The sequence below is a fragment of the Bubalus kerabau genome, chromosome 21, assembly GCF_029407905.1.
Source record: "Bubalus kerabau isolate K-KA32 ecotype Philippines breed swamp buffalo chromosome 21, PCC_UOA_SB_1v2, whole genome shotgun sequence".
In the NCBI taxonomy this organism is placed as follows: domain Eukaryota; kingdom Metazoa; phylum Chordata; class Mammalia; order Artiodactyla; family Bovidae; genus Bubalus; species Bubalus kerabau.
In genome coordinates, this window is record NC_073644.1 from 48,499,142 (window position 1) to 48,520,807 (window position 21,666).

General features: G+C 46.5%; 1 protein-coding gene across 2 annotated transcripts in view; it reads left to right on the forward strand.

The window, feature by feature from the left end:
* SLC14A2 (solute carrier family 14 member 2) overlaps nt 1-21,666 on the forward strand; it is a 70,235-nt gene that overhangs the window by 19,960 nt on the left and 28,609 nt on the right. Inside the window, exons 4-9 of one of the 2 annotated variants that reach the window (XM_055559029.1) lie at nt 2,195-2,323; nt 6,994-7,186; nt 11,185-11,332; nt 12,591-12,725; nt 14,472-14,521; nt 15,042-15,205. In XM_055559029.1, coding sequence (XP_055415004.1) covers nt 2,195-2,323; nt 6,994-7,186; nt 11,185-11,332; nt 12,591-12,725; nt 14,472-14,521; nt 15,042-15,205 — 819 coding nt within the window. Of the gene's footprint in view, nt 1-2,194; nt 2,324-6,993; nt 7,187-11,184; nt 11,333-12,590; nt 12,726-14,471; nt 14,522-15,041; nt 15,217-21,666 lie in introns of both variants that reach the window. The other variant, XM_055559030.1, reaches the window with a different exon arrangement.

The following is a 21,666-nucleotide window of genomic DNA, read 5'->3' on the forward strand; positions in this document are numbered from 1 at the left end:
CTGTAAAATCTAATTCTACCTCCTGCAAATCCCTCCTCCTCCAGGGAGCCACCCCTGACTCTCCCAGTGCTCTTTGAACCCTCCTTTCTCTTTGAACAATCACAGAATATACCCCCATACCATATGGGATGGTACTCTGCTTTCTGAGTCTGCTCTCACTGGCTATGTTGAGAACAAGAATTCCATCTCAGATGTTCCATATTCTACCACAGTGTCTAGCAAAGACTCCAACTTCATTGCTGGAAGGTCAGTGACATGTTCTATATCATAGGCTCAAAGCTCTAAGCACCCTACATGACATCCATACACACATCATTCTAAGAAGCCCCAGCTTCACCACGGTCCCCAGAAAACCACTGATGTAGCTGCATATCCTAGTTATGACATCCACCACTCCCCTCCACAATGCCTACTGGCCTATCCCCACTCCCCGCTACACCCCTTCTCCCTGTCCACCACTCTTCCCTCTGTGCTTACTCCCCAATCCTTACTTCTCCTATCCCACCCCCACTAGTCCCAGAAGGCACTTTACGACTGCAGCCTCAAGTTCAGCAGCACTGATGCCACAGTGTCCTGGAGGAACGTGGTTCTGATGAAGGTCTTTGGGGGCATTGAGATTGAACCTAATTTTATATTTATGATGGTCAGGGTAGGGATGTAAGGTGATGGGTTTCCTTTTGACAATCAAACCAGAAGCCACCAAAGTTTTGGTACAGAAGGGTCCAGGGAGAGGACTTGCCATGGGGAAGGGCAACTGTGGAGGCAGCCCTTAAATGCCCCCCTAATTTTATCTCCCCTGAGTTCCTTTATTTGATTCCTGCTGTTCCTATACACCCTCCTGCCAATATGGGTCAATGGTCTCTGCTCAGTTTTCCCAAATCAGCTGTTATTAAAACTAAAAGAGGACTAAATTCTAACATGGAACAGAAATGAGAAAATATGGAGAAAATGCAAACACCCTTAAAGATAATGCTTATTTTTTCCCCAAAACATAGGTTTCTCAGGTAGTTATTCTAGTCCTGAGGAGATTCTGAACTCCAATGGTCTTTCCTCTTGCCCTGTTATTTCTCAGCCCCCTGTCTGCTCCCAGGAGCAGCTAAAGACCCAGCTGTGCTTAATCCCATACAAGTGTCCCCACACAAGTGCCCCATGTTCAGCTTCTCTTGCTGGAAACTAGATAGGCTTGCCCACCCTCTCCCCTGCCTCCCACTCTCCTAATCTAGCTGAGCTGATCTCCTGCTCACTCCATAACCGGAGGTCCCCTGTTCTAGACCTAAGCCGTGGCCTCCGCCAGGCAGGAGCCTCCTCTGGTCAGAGCACCCTTCCTCCACCACAGGACATGATGCTTCCAGATGCCTCTGCCTGTGAAACAGTCAGTACCTGGTAGGATTTAACGTGCACTCACAGCCATTCAGCAACTCCTTATACAGACACTGTTGACTGCTGTGGACACTCACGTCAGATGAACGTTGGCCCCATGAAGCTTTCAGTGGAGGGCAGTGGAGACCACAGCACACAAATCTCATTCTCTGTGGGGGCTTTGCAATGCTATTTGCCCAGTCTCATCCCTTGCCCAGCAGAGCAATGGGAAGGGTCAAGGGCAGAGTTCACTTGGATCCGGGAGAGTTTGGGTGCACACAGGCATCTCTGATGAAGCAGAAGGAGGCAAAGCTTGGATTCTACGGCACCTCTGGTCCTCCTGCCATGCCAGGTGTGGGGAGGAGCATGGGCCTCACAGCAGACACCCCTCGTCAACTCTGGGGACAACCTCCGACAGGAGAAAGCACTCAACATCAGAAAGTCACAGTGTCACACAGCACAGTCAGAACACATGCTCTCCTCCCTGCCTGCCTTCTTCTTCCTCCTGCCCTGTCTCTTTCACACATGCGTGTGCACACACACACACACATACACCTTCCTGGTGTCAGGTTTCTATTAGATTTCCCTCTATATCAAGGAGCCTAGATTGCCCTGACTTGCAAAGGAGATCTTATACACAAAGTACATCATTTAATTCCAGATCAATGCGAGTAATCACAATGTGTGTGTGTGTGTGTGTGTGATCTAGAAAGATACCAGCAGCAGGGTGACTACCCAATATTCATCAAGTGAGCTGATTTTTTTTCTGTGAGCACCAGGAATGGGCCCAGTGAGTGCCCCCAAATTTACACAGTAACTGTGTTTTCATCCCCAGGGCCGCCATCGCCTCGGGTCTGCACGGGTACAACGGGATGCTGGTGGGAATGCTGATAGCCGTGTTCTCTGAGAAGTTAGACTATTACTGGTGGCTTCTGCTTCCTGTGACCCTCACAGCCATGTCCTGGTGAGGCACCTCCTTCCTTCTGCTTACACACCTACAGGGACCCAAGGCGTTGTGTCTGACACTGGCAGGGGGCCCAGTGTCTTCAAACGCTGGCTTGTCTCCCAGGAGTCCGTGAGTTCAGTTGTAACACGAGGGGGTCATTTTGAGTTGGGAATAATAGGGACCTTTCAAAGGCCAAATGCCACTTTTTTTAATATTGGCTATTTCTTTATTATTTATGGCTGTGCTGGGTCTTTGTTGCACATGGGTTCTACAGGGATGGCAAGTGGGGGCCACTCTTCATTGCCATATGTGGGCTTCCATTGTGGTGGCTTTTCCTGTCGTAAAGTAGGCTCCAGAGTGCGTGGGCCTCAGCACTTGTAGCACAGGCTCAGTTGTCCCACAGCACGTGGAATCTTCCCAGACCCGGGACTGAACCCGTGTCCCCCGCCTGGGCAGGTGAATTCTTAACCACTGGACCACCAGGGAAGTCCACCACATAGGTTTTACTGTCCTGATTAACTCCTCTTTATGATAGGCTTACTAACGAGGGCTAACACTTACCAAGTATTTTCTAAGTGCCTGGCACAGTGCTACGCAAGGGAGGGCTATTACTGCCCCCAGTTTACAGAAGGGAAGGGGAGGCATGCAGAGGCTGCGTAACCTACCCCAGATGATAAACCCAGAGTCCGCACTATTCAATTCCAGGCTCCATGGGAATCATCTATCCAGCGGCCTAACCAAGACCCAAAAGCTGAAATTTCACTTCTAACAGAATCAGAGAGCTTGCTTGGGACAAAGTGTCTCTGTTTAAAGCATAGAATCTTTGAACAAGAAGCACCAGTTGAGGTCTTGCTGTGCCATCGCCTCATTTTTCAAAATAAAAAAGTCAAGATGAAGGGTGTTGGGAACAAATAGGCCTTTTACACACATGATGCCCAGTTCACTTGAACCTGCGGTGAGTCTGTAGCATCACACCCACTGCTGCTGGTCACACCCACTGCCGGTGGTCACACCCACTGCCGCTGGTCACACCCACTGCTGCTGGTCACACCCACTGCCACGCAGTGACTGAGAGCCTCAGGGGAGCCTGTGTCCCCTAGTCTCTGAGCTCTGCAACTCTCCGACATGCCGTCTGATTTTTAACATCTTTCTCTGGTTTCAAAGTCAGGAGTTACTAAAACCCGTTAGTTTAATTTAGTTTAAGTGCTGTTCCAGCGCTTTTTAGTAGTGTTTACAAATAAATTAAGACATTAAGCATTCTGGGCAATTTGCATTTCTTCTTAGGATTTCCTCCTTAATGTATCAAGACAAAATGCTAAGACAGTCATTTCTGTGGTGATTTCCTTAATGTCCCCCACTGCCGCAGAAGGAGGAGGGCCTGTCTTCATTTGCATCCATTTGGTTTATAGCTGCAGAGATTAAGCCCCAAGCCACGGTGCACTGGGTGCCAGTGTGTCTACAATGTCCTAGCCCTACCCTCACTTCCCAATTTAAAATGAAAAAAAAAAAAAAAAATGAGCACCTCTACCCTGGCACTTCACTAATCCATTCATGCAGTCCTAGAAGCCAGTCCACAGGGCAGAGACTAGCAGTGCCAGAGTTCCCCAGAAAACTACAATTTGCTGAGGGCCTTCATTGTCCGGGGACTGTTCTAGATGGTGGGGACAGCTGTGAGCAAGAGAAGGTCTCCATCCTCCGGGAGCTTACATTCTTCTTGGCAAAGAAAGAAAGAAATTCATAAATTGTTCATTAAAAAGATCCTTTCAAGATGTGGTAAGTGCTTTAAGGAAAGCAAAATCGGGCAATTGGGAAGGAGTGGTCCAAACTTCTATGGTCAGGGAAGGCCACTCTGCAGAGGGGATATTTAAACAGTCACCTAAACGAGAGTGTACCTGCCATTTGAAGTCGCAGGCAGAACCAGCAGCATGTGAAAAAATTCCAACTAAAAAAGCATGATGTGTTCAAGAAACAAGACCAGTGGGGCTGAAGCCCAGTGAATGAAGCAGGGGTGGCAGGAGGCGAGGGCAGAAGTAATGAGGGCCATGTCCCAGGAGCCACGTGACTCCAAGGAGCCTTTTTATTAATTGAAATATTGTTGCTGTACAATGTTATATAAGTTACAGGTGTGCAATATAGTGATTCACAATTTTTAAAGATTATATTCCATTTATAAATATTATAAGATATTGGTTATATTCCCTGTGTTGCAAATATATCCTTGTAGCTTACTTTGTACCTAATAGTTTCTACCTCTCCAGTAAGCCCTTCGATTTTTACTACAGCTGTGGTGAGAAGCAGTTAAAGGGCTTTAAGCAGACGAGTGAAAGGATGTGGATAAATTTAAACAAATCTCTCTCCTTGCAGTGTAGAGTGGATTTTAGCTGGAACAGGCATGGATGCTGGAAGCGTAGTTAGGAGTCTGCTGCAATAACCCACAGAGGACAGAAATGCCATGTCCATGAAGGCGACGAGAAGTGGCTAGGCTTAGGGTATATTTTAAGGACGGTGAAGGCAACAGGACATTCTGGGAGGCTGTGGAGTGCGATGAGGCAGGGAGGAAAGAAGACTCAGTGTGCTCCTATAATCTGCCTGAGAACCTGGGCTGATGGAAAAGGCAGGGGAAAAAAGCAAGTAGGTTGTGGGAGACAGGACACAAATCAAGAGTTCTGTTTGGACACATTAAACTTCAGTCTTCTGAGTAGAGATGCTGAGAAAGACATTGGATGTGCAAATCTGGAACTTAGTGATCTGGTCAAGATTAGAAAATAGTAGCATATAGAAGATACTTCATCCTGGAGACTAAGGACAGTCACGCAGAAAGAGAGGGTTCAAACAGAGAAGACCCAAGTCAGAGCTGCAGGATCCTCCAGCATTTAGATGTCTGGCAGAAGAGGGGAAGAACTGCCAAAGGGGACTTGAGGAGCGCCTGCAGAAGCAACTAAGGGCAGTGTCGTGGTAGCCCTGACAGAAGGCTTTCAATTCCTGATGGAAGGGTTCAGGATCCAACTGTCAAATGAAAGGGGCAGAGATTGACCATGGATTCAGCAAGAGAGATGGCATCTGTGAGCTGGACAAGAGCCATTTCCATGGTGTGGGCAGAACATATACCTGATAGGAGTGGGTTCAGTAAAGAAGGGAAAGAGAAAGTTTGGGGACAGCAAAGACAGACTAGTCTTGAGTATTGCTGTGCAGGAGGCAGAGAAATGGGGCAATAGCTGGAGCAGAAATCAGGTTAAAGGGGGAAGATCTTTATGTTAGAAGGTGCTAGAGCACTTTGGCCTTCCCAGGTGGCTCAGTGGTAAAAAAAAAAAAAATTCAGCTTCAATGCAGGAGCACAGGAAACCCGGGTTGGATCCCTGGGGAAGGAAGATCCCCTGGAGTAGGAAGTGGCAACCCATGCCAGTATTCTTGCCTGGAAAATCCCATGGACAGAGGACCCTGGGGCGGGCTACAGTCCATGGGGTCGCAAAGAGTTGGACACGACTGAGCGACTGAGCACACACGCACTAGAGCACGTTATGTATTTATGAGAGTGACCTGGAGAAAAAGGAGAGGTTGAAGCTGCAAAAGAGAAAGGACAAAATTGCAGGAACCAAGACTTTGAGACAGGCTGGATCCCAAGTGCAAGAAAAAGAATTAGCCTGATAAGAGAGCAGGAACACTCCATTGTATGAAAAGGCAGAGAGGCAGTTAGAATATGAATCTTATGGTCAGGAAGATGAGGCATTTCTCATCATGTCGTTTCTGTTTTTCTTAATGAAGTAAAGCAAGGTGGTTAGTGAAACTAAAGGGAGATAGAAAGCAAAGATTTGAGGAGAAAGGAGAAAATGTGAAATAGGTATCTCAGCAAATTGGAAAGTTAATTTTCTAGAGATCTATAGTAGGGATTAGGGCAGGCTTAAATGCCTGTTTGAGACTGAGCATCCTTAATTAAAAGTTAACCAATCAACCGTATCACATGAGTTCAAGTTTGGCCTGCAGCTGTGCACCTGTGCAGTTGTGGGAGGCATAGGGCATTGGATGCCAGGTGATGGTCCTTTCAGAAGAAACTGAGATGAGGCAAGGTAAATTTCCTAGTGCTACTCACTCAGCCTTTAAGTGTAGGAGTTAGGATTTGCATCTCACTCCCTCTTTCTCCAATATCCGTGCTCTCTACAAGGAAGATGAAAAGAAAACAGAGGACACAATCAACTGAAGGTTTCATTTTCACATGCTGGTTCCCAGAATAGTTCCAAGCACTTCAGCTGAATTTAAGCCTGCGAGTTTCCTATGTCCATAGCAGTCTCCCCCTAGAAGGTTATTTAAAGCATATATTCTAAATGTCATCACAGCCCAGGATACATCATGATGTACCTTGTAATGATCCAAAGGCAACACATGCCATTTTGTAAGGATTAGATTTTGTTTTCTTGGTTTAAGAAACGAAGAAATATGTAAATTAGTTTATAAAGTTTCCTACTGAAAACAAGTTATAAGACTTTTAAATTTTGTTTCCCAAAGATGTAGACTTATATTGAACACTGGCTTATATCCAGTCCCAGGTCAGTGGACCACTAGATTCTCAAGGGAGACAGGAATGACTGTCAAGGAAAGGGGAACAGTGAGTGGCCCAGTGACCAGAGCGGACTAGACAGTGTAGACTGAAGACTGATCACAGCAGTTAAATCTTTTCTCTCTTTCATCTCCAGCCCCGTCTTTTCTAGTGCTTTGAGTTCCATCTTCAGCAAGTGGGACCTCCCTGTCTTCACGTTGCCCTTCAACTTCGCCGTGACTCTGTACCTGGCAGCCACCGGCCACTACAACCTCTTCTTCCCCACGACGCTGGTGGAGCCTGTGTCTTCGGTGCCCAACATCACCTGGTCGGAGATTGAGATGCCCTTGGTGAGTCGCCAGCGGCAGGTGTGTGGGGGCCTGTTTCCACTGCAGCCATCTCAGTCACCACTTTGTGGATTACTCAGGCTTTCAGATTCTCTGCACCTCCAGTGAATGATGCATCTTAGCAGAGAGGAGCACAGGAAAGAGTCAATGCCACCTCCATATCTTCTTTCCATAAACCCCTACTGGAGACCTTACATGTGCCAGGCTTGTCATCAGACCCTGAGCATACACGGAAAATAGGACGACATCCCTGGCTTCAGGTCACCTACAATCTGCCCAGGGCAACAGATGATAAACAAGGGTACAGATAAGGGTTAGGCTGGCAATACAGAATGGTGGCTTTGAGGGGAAAATATTAAATAAGATGAATAGGTGGGTGAAGGGTCAAGGCACTGAAATAATATTTAAAATTAGGACTTTAAAGATATTAGCAATAGGAGAATTTCCTGGATGTTCAGGGATTAAGACTCCAAGCTTTCACTGCCAAGAGCCCAGGTTCGATCCCTGGTTAGTGAACTAAGATCCCACAAGCCATGAGGCATGCCCCCCCACCCCCGCCAAAAAAAAGATATTATCAATAGAAGATGGGGGTAAATTTTTGTGTATTTTCCATATCACTGGCTCTCAATCAGGAGTGACTTTTTTTTCCCTCTTAGGGACGGTGAATGTCTACAGAAATGTTTTAAAAGTCAAAACTAGGCGGAATATACCACTGGCCTCTAGTGAGTAGAGGCCAGGATGCTACTGGACCTCCTACAATGCATGGCCTTCTCCCCACAGCAAAGAACTAACCAGCCCAAAATGTCAATAATGTCAAAGCTGAGAAACCTTGCCTTATGTCCTGATATCCACAAATAGACAAATGCATTTATTCTACTGATCTCTAGAAATCAGAGATAAAGGGATATAATAAAAATCTCACACAAGATTAAATATATAGAACTGTAAAATTTTGACCTTGTTAATGCATATTAATAGACAGCCCCATGGACTGTAGCCCACCAGGCTCCACTGTTTATGGGGATTCTCTAGGTAAGAATACTGGAGTGGGTTGCCATGCCCTCCTCCTGGGGGATCTTCCCAACCCAGGGATCAAACCCAGGTCTCCCACATGGCAGGCAGATTCTTTACCATCTGAGCCACCAGGGAAGCCCTGTTAATGAATATAGGGATAGCTAACAGCTTACCCTGAAGCAAATTTATTATGTACCAGACACTGTTCGAAGCCCTTAGCTTACTAACTCATTTAAACCTCACCATAACCCAATGCTAACTACCATCATCCTCTTCTGCAGATGGGAAAACTAAGGCACAGGGAGGGTTAGTTGCCCAAGATCAAGCTGTAGCTGGTGCTTCAAATATTGTTCACAAAATCTGATATCTGAGCCCTCCCCACCCAGCCTGGCCCTGCATCTCGATGTGCTTAGTGTGGGGCTCGGTGTCGCCCTGGTGCCAGGCGGACACCAGGTGGCATGCACAACGCAGGCCCTGCAGGCTCGGCCACACCCTGAGCCTGAAACTGTCGGGAAAGGAAGGCCTCCCCCGACCCTCATGGCAGACGCTGCTGCCAACAATGCCAAACTTTTTTTTAAAGTTTTTGTCTTGTTAGAAGTTTTATCTGGGGCTGGGGCTGGGGCTGGAATGGGATCAGAGGCAGGGTTGGGGCCTAAATCCAAGGCAATGGAAAAGACAGAGCCCTGTGTTTAAGTGAAAGCCCGCTTTCTCAAATGGAAAACTACTGGGGTTGGAGCAGGAACGAAACGAACTGAAGGATCAGCCATCTGCTGACTGGACACACTGCCTCAGGGCACAATCTGCTGTCCCTGAGCCCTGCGGGTGAAGCTGGTCTGAGTGACAGCCACAGGGTATGCGGCACTGCAGGAGAAAAAGGCCCACTGAGCCCGCGACCCGCCCTGCATGGTGAGGCTGTACCATCCAGTGCTGAGAGACCAGAGTAGAGACAGCCACGTAGAAGAGATGCTTCTTGTTCATCTTCAAACAGTAAAAAGTACTAGGAGCCAAACCCAGGTTCCCTGAGGCCCAAGCTCACCCTCTGAGCTCCCCCGCACCGCCTCTCTGACCACTGACTCCTTTCCCTCTACACCATCCAGATCTGAGTTTTGACCAATCAGTGCCATTTCTCTCTTTCTCTTTAAAACAATGATGGGAGTGATTTCTGTTTTGTTTAGCTGGCTTGTTATTGTTACACAAGGATTATCCAGAGTACAGAGAAGGCCGGTCCTTAGGAAATTTCCACCGCACACCTGACTGCCCTTTGCACCAGGGTGTTGGCTGTAGTTTAGAGAGCAGCATGGAGGGGTCGGGGCCCCGGTTCACCAGGCTGAAGTTTGGATCCCAGCAGAGCTTCATTCTAAACTCAGACTTTACTCCAAGGCAGCTTGCCCCCTCATTTTTCTCATTCTTGCCTCCTTGGACTTTAAACCTGGCTTCCCAGATGGAGCAGAGGTCCCTGGATTGGAATAAAGGATTTTCAGGGTTCCTTTAAATCAGACAGGGCCCGCACCCTGTGATTCCTTGCACAAGTCTATAGGCTCTGGACCAAACAATGGCTGGTGTTTAAAAGGCCACACATTCAGAGGCAAGAATAGACATAGTTTAAAAACTGTCTGGGACACCTCAAATTCTCTAAAGAAATCAGACTGACTCTAGAATTAAATCGTTAAAAAGAACAAAATTTCATCAAGGGGAGAAATGCAATGAACTCCCTACATCTACAGTAGACGATGACGAATCCGTTGGTCCCCAAATTCTGTTGTAGATTAGCAGTACCTGGTGCTCTGGCCATGCCTCCTCACACCACTTAGGATGTCTGGGGAGGTGCTAGGCATTAATATTTTTTTAAAAAGATCTTTAAGTGATTTCAATGTTCACAAAATTTGGAAACCACTGAACTAATCCACACTATTTATTAAGCACCTTTTATAGCCTCAGCTAAAGGAGTCCTGTCCTCAAAGAGGTCACATGAGCTGGTAATGGAGGAAGGAGTTGGCAGAATTTTGAAGCTGGAAGATTGCTGGGCAGCCTCCTCGTGTTACAGAGATGGTCACACACAAACTTCTGCAGAAACCCCTAAAAGCTGGGGCTCATGACTCTGGGCCAGTGTTCTCCCTGCCCTGTCAATCTCCCTCTTTTCCTTTGTCCCCTCAAAGAACTTTTTGCCAAAATGTGGATGATTTGGATATTTAAAAAAAAAAAGCTATCTTGACATCACTGACAAATCAATCATCTCCAGTTCCAACATCTCCCAGTGACTCTCAAGCCCAGGGATCCGGTGCTTCGTGCTGTTCTCCAGATATTTCTCATGCTACCTGTCTGCTGAGTGCTCCTGGAGAGCAGGGGAAGTGCTCCTCTTCCTTCCTGGGCTCCCCCATCCCCGGGGTAGCACTGAATGTGAGCAACCAAGAGACTAGGGGTCAGGCTCAGAGGCTATAGCCTGGGATCGGCCACCATGAGCTGGGTGATCTTTGGTCAAATCATTCCTCAAAATGGCCTAGACAGAAACCAACACAATTTTCTGTAAAGCCATTACCCTTCCATTAAAAAAATGTATAAAAATTTTTTTAATGGCCTAGAATATTTCCAGAATTCCTGGAATATTTCTAGGATTTCAGAAGGTCTAGAGGAAGCCCCCTTTTGCCCTGAAACCTCCCAGTGGCAGTCCAGGGAGGCACCCTCTAGACCCCCAAAGCAAAAGCCACATGTCCCTCAGAACCACCTGGCTCCAGCCTCTGTGCTGGGGACCTGCCCAGTTTTGCATGAGGGATGCTCAGATGCCTGCCAAGTGGTGGAGTGAGGAGCGATTTGTTCCAGCTCATGCCTTCCCTTCCACATTCTCCCACACGCTCGCGGGCACAGCAGTCCTCCCATTCCACACCATGACCACCCCCCGCCCCCGGGGAAAGGCTCAGTCCTCACCCTGAGGCTTGGTCCTTGTATTATCAGCCCACACTCCACTGACCTGGATTTTGTTGACTTTGCAGCTGCTACAAGCCATCCCTGTCGGGGTCGGGCAGGTGTACGGATGTGACAACCCCTGGACAGGTGGCGTGTTCCTGGTGGCCCTGTTCATCTGCTCGCCACTCATTTGCTTGCATGCAGCCATTGGCTCAATCGTGGGGCTGCTGGCAGGTAGGCCAGGACCCCCCCGGCTCAGCAGGGGTCATTTTCCTGAGGTCATTTCTCCCAGCACACAGTAAAGAGTCTAGGCTTACTATCTTCCCTGAAGTTTTTAAACACTGTCAGGGCTTGAGACTTATTTTTTCCTTTCTTGAGTCTCCAAAAGATAGCAGGTTGTATAAAGTGAAGTTGCTCAATCGTGTCCGACTCTTTGTGACCCCATGGATGGTAGCCTACCAGGCTCCTCCGTCCATAGAATTTTCCAGGCAAGAGTACTGGAGTGGGTTGCCATTTCCTTCTCCAGGGGGTCTTCCCAACCCAGGGATTGAACCTGGGTCTTCCCCATTGCAGGCAGACACTTTACCATCTGAGCAGGTTGTATGGGGAGATGCAAACGGGCTGAGACCTATTGGCCTGTAGCCCCTGGGAGCTGAGGGGTGGGAGGCAGAGGGGAATCTGGTGTGGGTGGGGAACACTAGCAGACCCAGTGGGGTATAAACGACCTAGCACTTTGAAATTTTGACTAAGCTAACAGGAAAAATTTTCCCAATAATTGGATTGTCATTTGACAAATGTGATTTAATTTCTACGTATGTGTCTATACACACATTCATATATGGAAACAAAGAGAGTAGAGTCAGAAATGGACCTTGGGTGCTTTGGGAATAGGAGCCTGTTGACTTATCCCAATATTTTTCAAAAATTTCTTGGAAGCACAACTTTAAAAAAATGTTATTTGGAAATAATTTCAAACTTATGAAAACTTACAAAATTAAAAATAGTCTGAGAGACACCCACAAATTCTTCACCCAGATTCACCTGCTGTTCACATCCAACCCCTTCTGCCATCTCATTTCTCCATCTGCATGAATCTATATGTGTCTAGACATAATTTTTCTCAACCAGTTGAAATTTTTCTTGCTAAAAATGCAGCTGCTCTGGCCAAAGGAGTGGGGAGGGCCTGCAGCCCCACATCCTTGGCCCACCCTCACCCTCACCCTCACCCTCACCCTCAGAGGTATGACCAGAAGTAGTCATACCTCTGAGTGAAATATTTGAAAAACCGTGGAAACCACTGCTCTTCCCCCACTGTTGCTTTCCTAAGACCAGATGCCCTTTGTAGAGGCTCCTCTGATGAGCAGGTATTGCGGGAGGGAGGTGGGGGGGTGGTCAGCGACGGGAGGAAGGGCACCTGGGGACTGGCACCAGCCGAGGTGTCCTTTGTGCTGTGACCTCGAATCAGCCAGAAATGCAATACCTTGTCCAACAGCCCTGACTGTGGCCACGCCCTTCAAGACCATCTACCTGGGCCTCTGGAGCTACAACTCTGTCCTCTCCTGCATCGCCATCGGGGGCATGTTTTACGCCCTCACCTGGCAGACACACCTGCTGGCCCTCGTCTGCGGTAGGTTTCGGGGAAGCTGGCAGCCAAGCCACTCTGCTGTTCCTTGCCCTTCCCCACTCCCCCGGTTGTGTGATACCCATGGTGGACCCTCATCAGTACTGAGAAATAATGATGGAAGGACTGCGGCTGGGGTCTTACCACTAAGGGATTTAATGGTGGTACCCTAAGAGCTGGGGGATCTGAGGTTCTTCCTCTGTCAGATGGCATCACCACCACTATTCCTCATGAACCACTAAAGTTCATGAGGAAATCACACATGCATTTCCTCATGTGCTAGTGGCAACCTTCCTGGCCTCAACAACTGTTCTCACTCAACCGCTATCGACTGGGCACCACTAAGTGCTAGGCCCTCGGCTAGACCTGGAAGCACAGACCACATCCTCATGAAGCCATGGTCTAGCAGAGGAGATGTAATTGCCCAATATTCAGGGCAATTGTCTGTGATATCTAAAAAGACCATTGGAAAGAGCCAGTGAGATGACGTGCCTGGGAGGGCTGAGGTCCCAGAAAATAGTCACATAGTGCTAAAGGAGCCTGATTTCCATTGAGTAAACAAAGAACACGCTGTGTGAAGAGAAATGGACCACAGGCATGATACTGCACCCCAGCGCGCCGCGCTCTGTGCTGGGCAAACAGCACTCATTTCATCCTGCCAAGGCCACTGCCAGGCATGGATTTTAGCCCCATTTTACAGGTGAGGAAATGAGACCCAGAGGGGTTGACAAACTTGTCCAAACACAACTATTGATGGCAGAAGCGAGATTCAAACTCCAGTCCCATCAGCCTCCCCGTCCTGGAGTTGCTTATATCCTCTGGAACCAACAGGACACTAATACGCAAAACCAGAGACAAGTGAAGGGCATAAAATCATCCAGAAGGGCTTTTTTGTTTGTTTTCCCCCAGTTAAGTGTGGGAATTGTAAATGCCTTCTGTGTCTCTTGTACCCACCTCAGCATCCAGCTGGGGTCTGGACTTGGAGCCAGTGGGCTCAGCAAATATTCACCAAGTCAAAACTGCCAGGTATTTTGAGGATGAGACTGTAACTGTCTATGATCCTCAGAGAGATGGCCGATTCCTGTGGCTGGAACCACCTGGGAAGCCTTTGGGAGGAGGCTGGAGCTTATCTCAACCCTTTCAGGGTGGGATTTGGATAAGCAAAGACAGGGAGGGGACCGGGGTTCTGGACAGGGAAACAGAGCAAACAGAGGCAGAAGGAGCTTGTCCAGACACACCAGGGCTGTGAATGAGTTCCCCTCACTGTCCTGGGGGTCCTCATCTGTGGGTGAAGCCAGGTGCCTGGCTCAGGGATCCAACATGGTCCAGCTGTGAGGGAACTTGGTGAGGGTTCCATAGCATCACAGCGGCTCAGAATCTTGGACAAGAAGGACTTTATTCAGAGTTCATATAGTCTGACAACTCATCTGTCCAGACAGACAACCACCCAGCCATCCATTCTGTGCTAGAGCATCACCAAGGGCAGTGTGGAGTAGTAAATGATGCTTATTGACCCCTGGCTCTATGCAGGGCTACCATGGAAGTGGGGAGGGGATAAAGGGATATGCAAGCTTTCATCTCCAACCTCAGAGAGCACACAGCCCAGTGAGAGATGGGTCACAAGCAAACACACCAGATTTCAGGGTGTGGGGCCAACACGGTGGCACTGGGGCAAGGATGGAGCCTGCTCTTAGGGAAGGCTGGAGATGGGCCCTGGGAAGCTGACTCCTGATGGTCCTTGTGTCTCCACAGCCCTGTTCTGTGCATACATGGGAGCAGCCCTCACCAACATAATGTCAGTGGTAAGTCTGGGGTCTCCTGACACCACCCTAAAGTGCCCCAACCCAACCAGGGCTTCAGGACATTTGGAGTCTTGTGAGTGGGTTCTGGTCACTAGCACTCCACACAACAGCCTGGTCAAGGTTTATTCAAGGTTTTCCCAGAGAAGGACTGGCCATGGCGTATTTTATGTGCCTCTGAGGGGTGTGTTTGTGTGGATGTGTGTGTGAAAGAGAAAGCGTTGTAACTAGCAGTGGAGAATATGGGTGGACAGATGGAGGTACTCATGTTTAGCCGGAAATGAGAGATTGTCTCTAGGGGATTTTCAGCTCCATCATTAGAAGAGTCTGATTGTCCCCAAAGGGACCAACACTTCAGATTCAAACCAACCATTCTGACACCATCAATCCAGAAGCCAAGGGGAGGGTCACTAGGAAGGAAGTCGCTAGGGGAGGGTCGCCACTCTCAGCCCCTACCGCATCCTTCTCCTGCAAGGTCCCAGGAGCCCAGGAACATTTCAGATCCCAGTGTTTTTGCTTTCAGGTTGGTGTGCCACCAGGCACCTGGCCCTTCTGCCTCTCCACACTCACCTTCCTGCTCCTGACGACCAACAGCCCCACCATCTACAAGCTCCCACTCAGCAGAGTCACCTACCCAGAGGCCAACCGCATCTTCTACCTGACAGTGAAAAGCGGGGAAGAAGAGAAGTCCTCCAGTGGTGACTAGCCAAGTTATAGGCAGAAATGCTCTTTGCCTGGACCGGGGTCTGCTCCCTGTAATCTCAGCTCTGGGTCAATCAGCTGCAACACTCACTTTCTTTGCCTCTCCTCACGCCTGTGTGGAACAAAACACACCTATACCTCCCTCTCCCTGACATTGATTTTCTCTCTCTGCCCAAATCGCCTTAACTCTCCGCTGTACACTGTTAGAAGAAATTGGTGATGAGTTCCTGGTATTAGTAGGAAAGCATGTATTTTCAATGTCAGTGACTTAAAACAAAACCATTCTTTGTATTTAGTCTTTTGTAAAGGTGATTCAGAGATGATCTTCTTAGCAGGTTTAACTAAATAATAAAAGCTACGAAATTAAACGTGCTGAGAGGTTCCTGAGTGGGTGAAAATTCAGGGAATGCAGATGCCAGAGTGTGCAGAGCTAATGACTGGTGGGCACATACAGCTTTACATAAAAGAGAAATTTCAGATAGAGAAACACAGTTTGAAAGTCAAAATGGGGACAGTTAGGGCATTGAAAGTGTCTAAATAGGGACTCAGACATTCAGGGGTCAGAGTAAAGGGCAAGAGGATATTCTGTAGCAGGAAGTAATCAGTTAAGTTAGGCTCCTACATGACTCATGATGAAAGATTGGCATGTCTCACTGCAGGTCAAGCTAGCGACTTTGAGCAGGGAATTCAGTTGAGGAAATCACCTGAGCTCAGTATGTGAGAGGTTGGGGAGATCTATTTCATTTCCCAGTTTGCCTGTGGGTGTTGGAAGCATTATGAGATTTATGATACTTAAATGGTTAACCTTGAGTAGAAGAACAAACAATTATCAGTGAATTTTATAATTTGTCTTCCCAATTATAGGCATTAACTTACTTTCAATCTTTATTTAGATACAGACCAGGGGTTGTCAACCTTGTCCTGGAAAGTGTCAAATTTCAGCTCTGGAGGCTACACAATCTCTTACAAATACTCAAGCCTGTCATCATAGAGCAAAGTAGCCTTAGACAACATGTGAATGAAAGAGGGTGGCTGTGTTCCAATAAGACTTTATTAAGCGAGAAGCTAGATTTGGTCCACAAGCTGTAGTTGGCTAGGTCCTGCTATAGACGATCAATACAATAACGCTCAGGGTCTGGAGATCCATATGTGACTTAGGAGCTGGTGGGAAGTGGGCAGACTCAAAGGACACCACCAGGTTCTTTACATCAGACAAAGCCGCAAGGCATTTACATGCTGGGCGATAGGGTGAAGAGTCTTAGGAAATCGAGGGCACCCGAGAAAGGGAGATCAGGGTGGCAGGAAGCAGGAAGATCTGCCCAGTGATGAGCACCAGGGGGCGCAGTCTTACACCAGCCCCTCCGTCCACACACGTGTCTAGGAACCACCCCTCAGGCTCACCCTCTCGGCTCCTCGCTGCTTTGCCTCTGCCAGTTCACCACCACGGGAGGAAGAAGAAAACTGGAGCCCTTCGGTGCAGGGTTTCTAGGCAAGAGGAGCAGGGAGGCGCTGGAACCTCAGGGCTGGAGGGAGCGCGCAGGCCAGGTTGTGCCACCATACTGGGACCCATGACCTCCATCTGGAGGAAGAGGACTTTTTGTTTCCTGACAGGCAAGGAGACCCCTCCCCCCAAGTATCCTATCAGGAGATAGAACCGGAAACCCTATTCGTTCATTATGGGCAAATTGTCGTCGGAAATCCCCTGTTCTCTCCATTAAGCCCCAAGAATCTCCATCCAAAGCACTGGATCTGATGGGAACAGTCCTTTAGCCACGCTTTTTATTGGATTCTCAGGAGAGGAAGACTGTCTGGATATGAAAAATGCTTTCAGCTCAGTTGGACAAGATTCTCTCTCCCCTTCCTTCTCTTCCTACACCACTTCTTGGTTTGTCATTTACAAGGTAACACGTGGGTCACAGTTATCCGGGTTGTTTTTCCCTCCCAAGTTCCTGCTTTAATTCCCCCACAAGAATGAAAAGTTAACTGTGTTGCAAGCTGCCAAACTTGTTTGGAGAAAAATGGATAAAAGCTAAGTTATTCTGAAAATGGAAAAAGTCTGTCCAACAAATCTGGAAAAGCCACACGGCCCCAGAAACTCTATAATGCAGTGTGATCAAGATGGCCAGGTATTTATGCACAAGTAAATGTTTTTACACGTGTTTTTACACATTATCTGCTAGTATGATGTAAGAAAAAAATGGACAAAGTGTATTATTAATCAGTGAATTACCTTGCTTCTGCCAGTTGTACAGGAACTATAAAATATATATTTTTTAAACCCTTTGAGGCTAAGATGCTGAAAGTTGATGATATTTTCCAAATGTGGTCAAACAATCTCCTCTTGAAAGCAAAACAAGTATCAGTCTTAAGCCAGGCTGGTGGACAGAAGCGGCATCTCTCTCTCGGGCATGGCTGAGGGTAGGCAGAAGTGAAAACCCTCTAAGAAAACTCTGCCCAGCGCAGGCCACTGTGCACAGGCCATGGACAGATGTCCAGATGTCCTCTTAAGTAGTCCAAACAGCCCCCAGCACCTGAGAGCTAACTCCCTGGTGTTATCTTGTCCCCCCTTAACTAGAGCTTCCCCCTCTCCTGGCCCTGAATGAACATGTCGAGAGCCCTAACCTTGCAGATTCTCCCCACCAGCGTGGGGCACTCAAAAGCAGGCCTCCAGGAGGGAAGAAGGGCTTCTGGGAACATGTCATAGCTGTTTTCCTACTATCATCTCAAACTACCAGCAGCAGCTCTTGGATGTACAAATGAGATAGTGAATGGTGAAGTCGCTCAGTCGTGTCCGACTCTTTGCAACCCCATGGACTATAGCCTACCAGGCTCCTCTGTCCATGGGATTTTCCAGGCAATAGTCCTGGAATGGATTGCCATTTCCTTCTCCGGGGGATCTTCCCAACCCAGGGATCAAACCCGGGTGTCCCACATTGTAGACAGACGCTTTACCGTCTGAGCCACCAGGGAAGTAAAAATGATAGTTGAATATAAATGTTTATGGTTGAACAGAAACAAACTACTACTCTCTGAAATTCAAGAAAGTAAGAATGTATGTGTGGAGTGGATCATGGAAAAAGCAAGAGAGCTCCAGAAAAACATCTGTTTCTGCTTTCTTGACTATGCCAAAGCCTTTGACTGTGTGGATCACAATAAACTGTGGAACATTCTGAAAGAGATGGGAATACCAGACCACCTGACCTGCCTCTTGAGAAATTTGTATGCAGGTCAGGAAGCAACAGTTAGAACTGGACATGGAACAACAGACTGGTTCCAAATAGGAAAAGGAGGACGTCAAGGCTGTATATTGTCACCCTGTTTATTTAACTTATATGCAGAGTACATCATGAGAAACGCTGGGCTGGAAGAAACACAAGCTAGAATCAAGATTGCCGGGAGAAATATCAATAACCTCAGATATGCAGATGACACCACCCTTATGGCAGAAAGTGAAGAGGAACTCAAAAGCCTCTTGATGAAGGTGAAAGTGGAGAGTGGCAAAGTTGGCTTATAGCTCAACATTCAGAAAACAAAGGTCGTGGCATCCGGTCCCACAACTTCATGGGAAATAGATGGGGAAACAGTGGAAACAGTGTCAGACTTTATTTTTCTGGGCTCCAAAATCACTGCAGATGGTGACTACAGCCATGAAATTAAAAGACGCTTACTCCTTGGAAGGAAAGTTATGACCAACCTAGATAGCATATTCAAAAGCAGAGTCATTATTTTGCCAACAAAGGTTCGTCTAGTCAAGGCTATGGTTTTTCCTGTGGTCGTGTATGGATGTGAGAGTTGGACTGTGAAGAAGGCTGAGCGCCGAAGAATTGATGATTTTGAACTGTGGTGTTGGAGAAGACTCTTGAGAGTCCCTTGGACTGCAAGGAGATCCAACCAGTCCGTTCTGAAGGAGATCAGCCCTGAGATTTCTTTGGAAGGAATGATGCTGAAGCTGGAACTCCAGTACTTTGGCCACCTCATGGGAAGAGTTGACTCATTGGAAAGGTCTCTGATGCTGGGAGGGATTGGGGGCAAGAGGAGAAAGGGACAACAGAGGATGAGATGGCTGGATGGCATCACCGACTCAATGGACGTGAGTCTGAGTGAACTCTGGGAGTTGCTGATGGACAGGGAGGCCTGGTGTGCTGCGATTCATGGGGCCACAAAGAGTCGGACACGACTGAGCGACTGATCTGATCTGATCTGATCTGATGTGTGGAGTTGGGGAGGGCAGTCTTTAGCAGAAGTGCTGTCTTAAACTCTTTTTTCCCTAACAAACCCCTTTCTCCCTCTCTCCACTGTCTCCTCCCTCTGACCTGGCCATCTCTCCCACCCATTTTCATCTTCTGTCCTACAATACTGACAAATTCTACTATCATTGTAAAACAGTGTTGTTCTGCTGCATTTTTAAATGGTCAGTTTTAATTATCTCTCCAGTATCTTCTATGATAACTGACATAATCAAAATCTCTACTTCAAACAGGGAGCTTGCTAGGAAATAATCCATTTTCTTTAGTTTTAAAATTTTATTGCCAGAATATTATTCATAATGTTCTTGTGGTAATTTGTATCTCTCCGGTTATCTGCGGCTTTGTCTCCTTTTTCATTTCTAATCTTATGTAATTTTCTCTTTCCCTTAGGCTTGTGAGGGGTTCATTCATTTTATTGATTTTTTTTCAAAGAAGCAGTTTAGAATTTATTTGTCCTTTTCTACTCATTTCGATTTGTTTCTTTTTCCTGTTTTCTTGTGGTTTATTTAAATGTTCTCTTCTCCTAGTGTTTTTAAAATTAATATAAAATTCCCTTATTTTAGATCTTTGCCATTTAACAACAAAGACATTTAAGTCTATTAATTTCCCTCAGTCACAGCTTTAGCTGTGAACTATAGGTTTTGGAATAAAATGTTCTGTTTTCATTGGTCTTAAAAGTTTGTTATTTTACTTTTTATTTCTCTTTGAGGCAACAATTTTTGAAGAATGTATTTCTTGATTTCCAGCACTTTAAACTTTTTGATGTTTTTCATTTTCAGCTTTCCATATCTACTTTTATAGGATTATGAGCAAAGAATATGGCTGGTACAATCTTTATTTTTAAATGTTACGCATTTTTCTTTGTAGCCAAGTATATGATTGATTTTGAACATACAAAATGCAGATTTTTTTATCTGAAGGAAATGTATATTAAGTTGGTTTATTAACTGCATCATTCAACTCGTCTATGCACTTATTTACTTTTAGTTTATAAATCTTAATTCTGAAAAGGGTTTATTAAAATTCAACTATAATTGTATAGTTTTATTAAACTTTTTTTGTATTTCTGAAATATTTGTCTCATATATTTAGCAGCTACATTGTTTGGTACCTATGGACTATGATTAACATCGATTCTTCTTAAATTTTATCTTTTACTACTACAGACTGCCCATTTTTATGCTCATTAATGCCTTTAACCAAATTCTGATTCAGCTGACATTGACATTGCTGAATCCACTTTCTTTCTGGTATTTCCTTATCCTTTTATTTTAAACTTTATCATTTCCTTTTAACTGTATCACTTTGTTTTAACTGTATTTCTGACCTCATTCACTCATTCATCCAGAAGACACTGTATGAGGAACTATTTTAATATGTCACTCAGGCCCCCTTGATAACAAACCAGGAAGAATCAGACCATTTCCTGCCTTCAAGGAATTCACATTATGGGGATTTGCCTGGCCATGTGAGTAATCTTACTTAAGAGGATGTCACCACAGACTGCCTGAGCCACATAAGGTCACAGCACCAGTTTCATGATTTTGAGTGGTGAATGAAATATCTTGTTGGGTTAATCTTCTGTTTAGGAAAAGTATTAAGCATGATGTTAAGGGTTTCAGGAAAATGTCTATGCCTCTTCTCCTCTTGTTCTTTATCTTGTTATTACCTGCCTGCCCAAACACTCCCAGCTGTCCCTTCAGTTCAAGTCTTTGAACCTGTTAAAATGTAAACAGTCTTGGGAAGGTAACATAGTAAGCATGATCAATCACTTGCATCTTAGGTTGAAGGAGTCATTTCTGAGAATTGGTTGGATGAAAAAGGAGAGGAGAGTACAAAGAAAAAAAATGGTAGCACATTTTGAGAGTGTCTTTGGCAGGGGAGGGCATGCTGAGATGGGGCCAGGCTGGAGGAATGAGATATGGAGGGCCTCTGTTCCATCATCAGTGATGACGAACTGTTGTATTCAGCTTAGAGAAGAGAAGAAATGCCTGGGGCCATGACTGTGGAAGAAGTTGTCATTTTACTCAACAGAACTTCAGAGCATAGAATAAGAACCACTAGATGGGAGTGATAAGCAAACAGACATTGAACCAATGGAAAGGGATGCTTTTTCACAATGGAAGTTGCCTGAGAAATGGTTGTCCATTTCTGGGTGAAACTCCGGGTTCAGGAGAGGGGCAGGAGACCTAGTAGAGA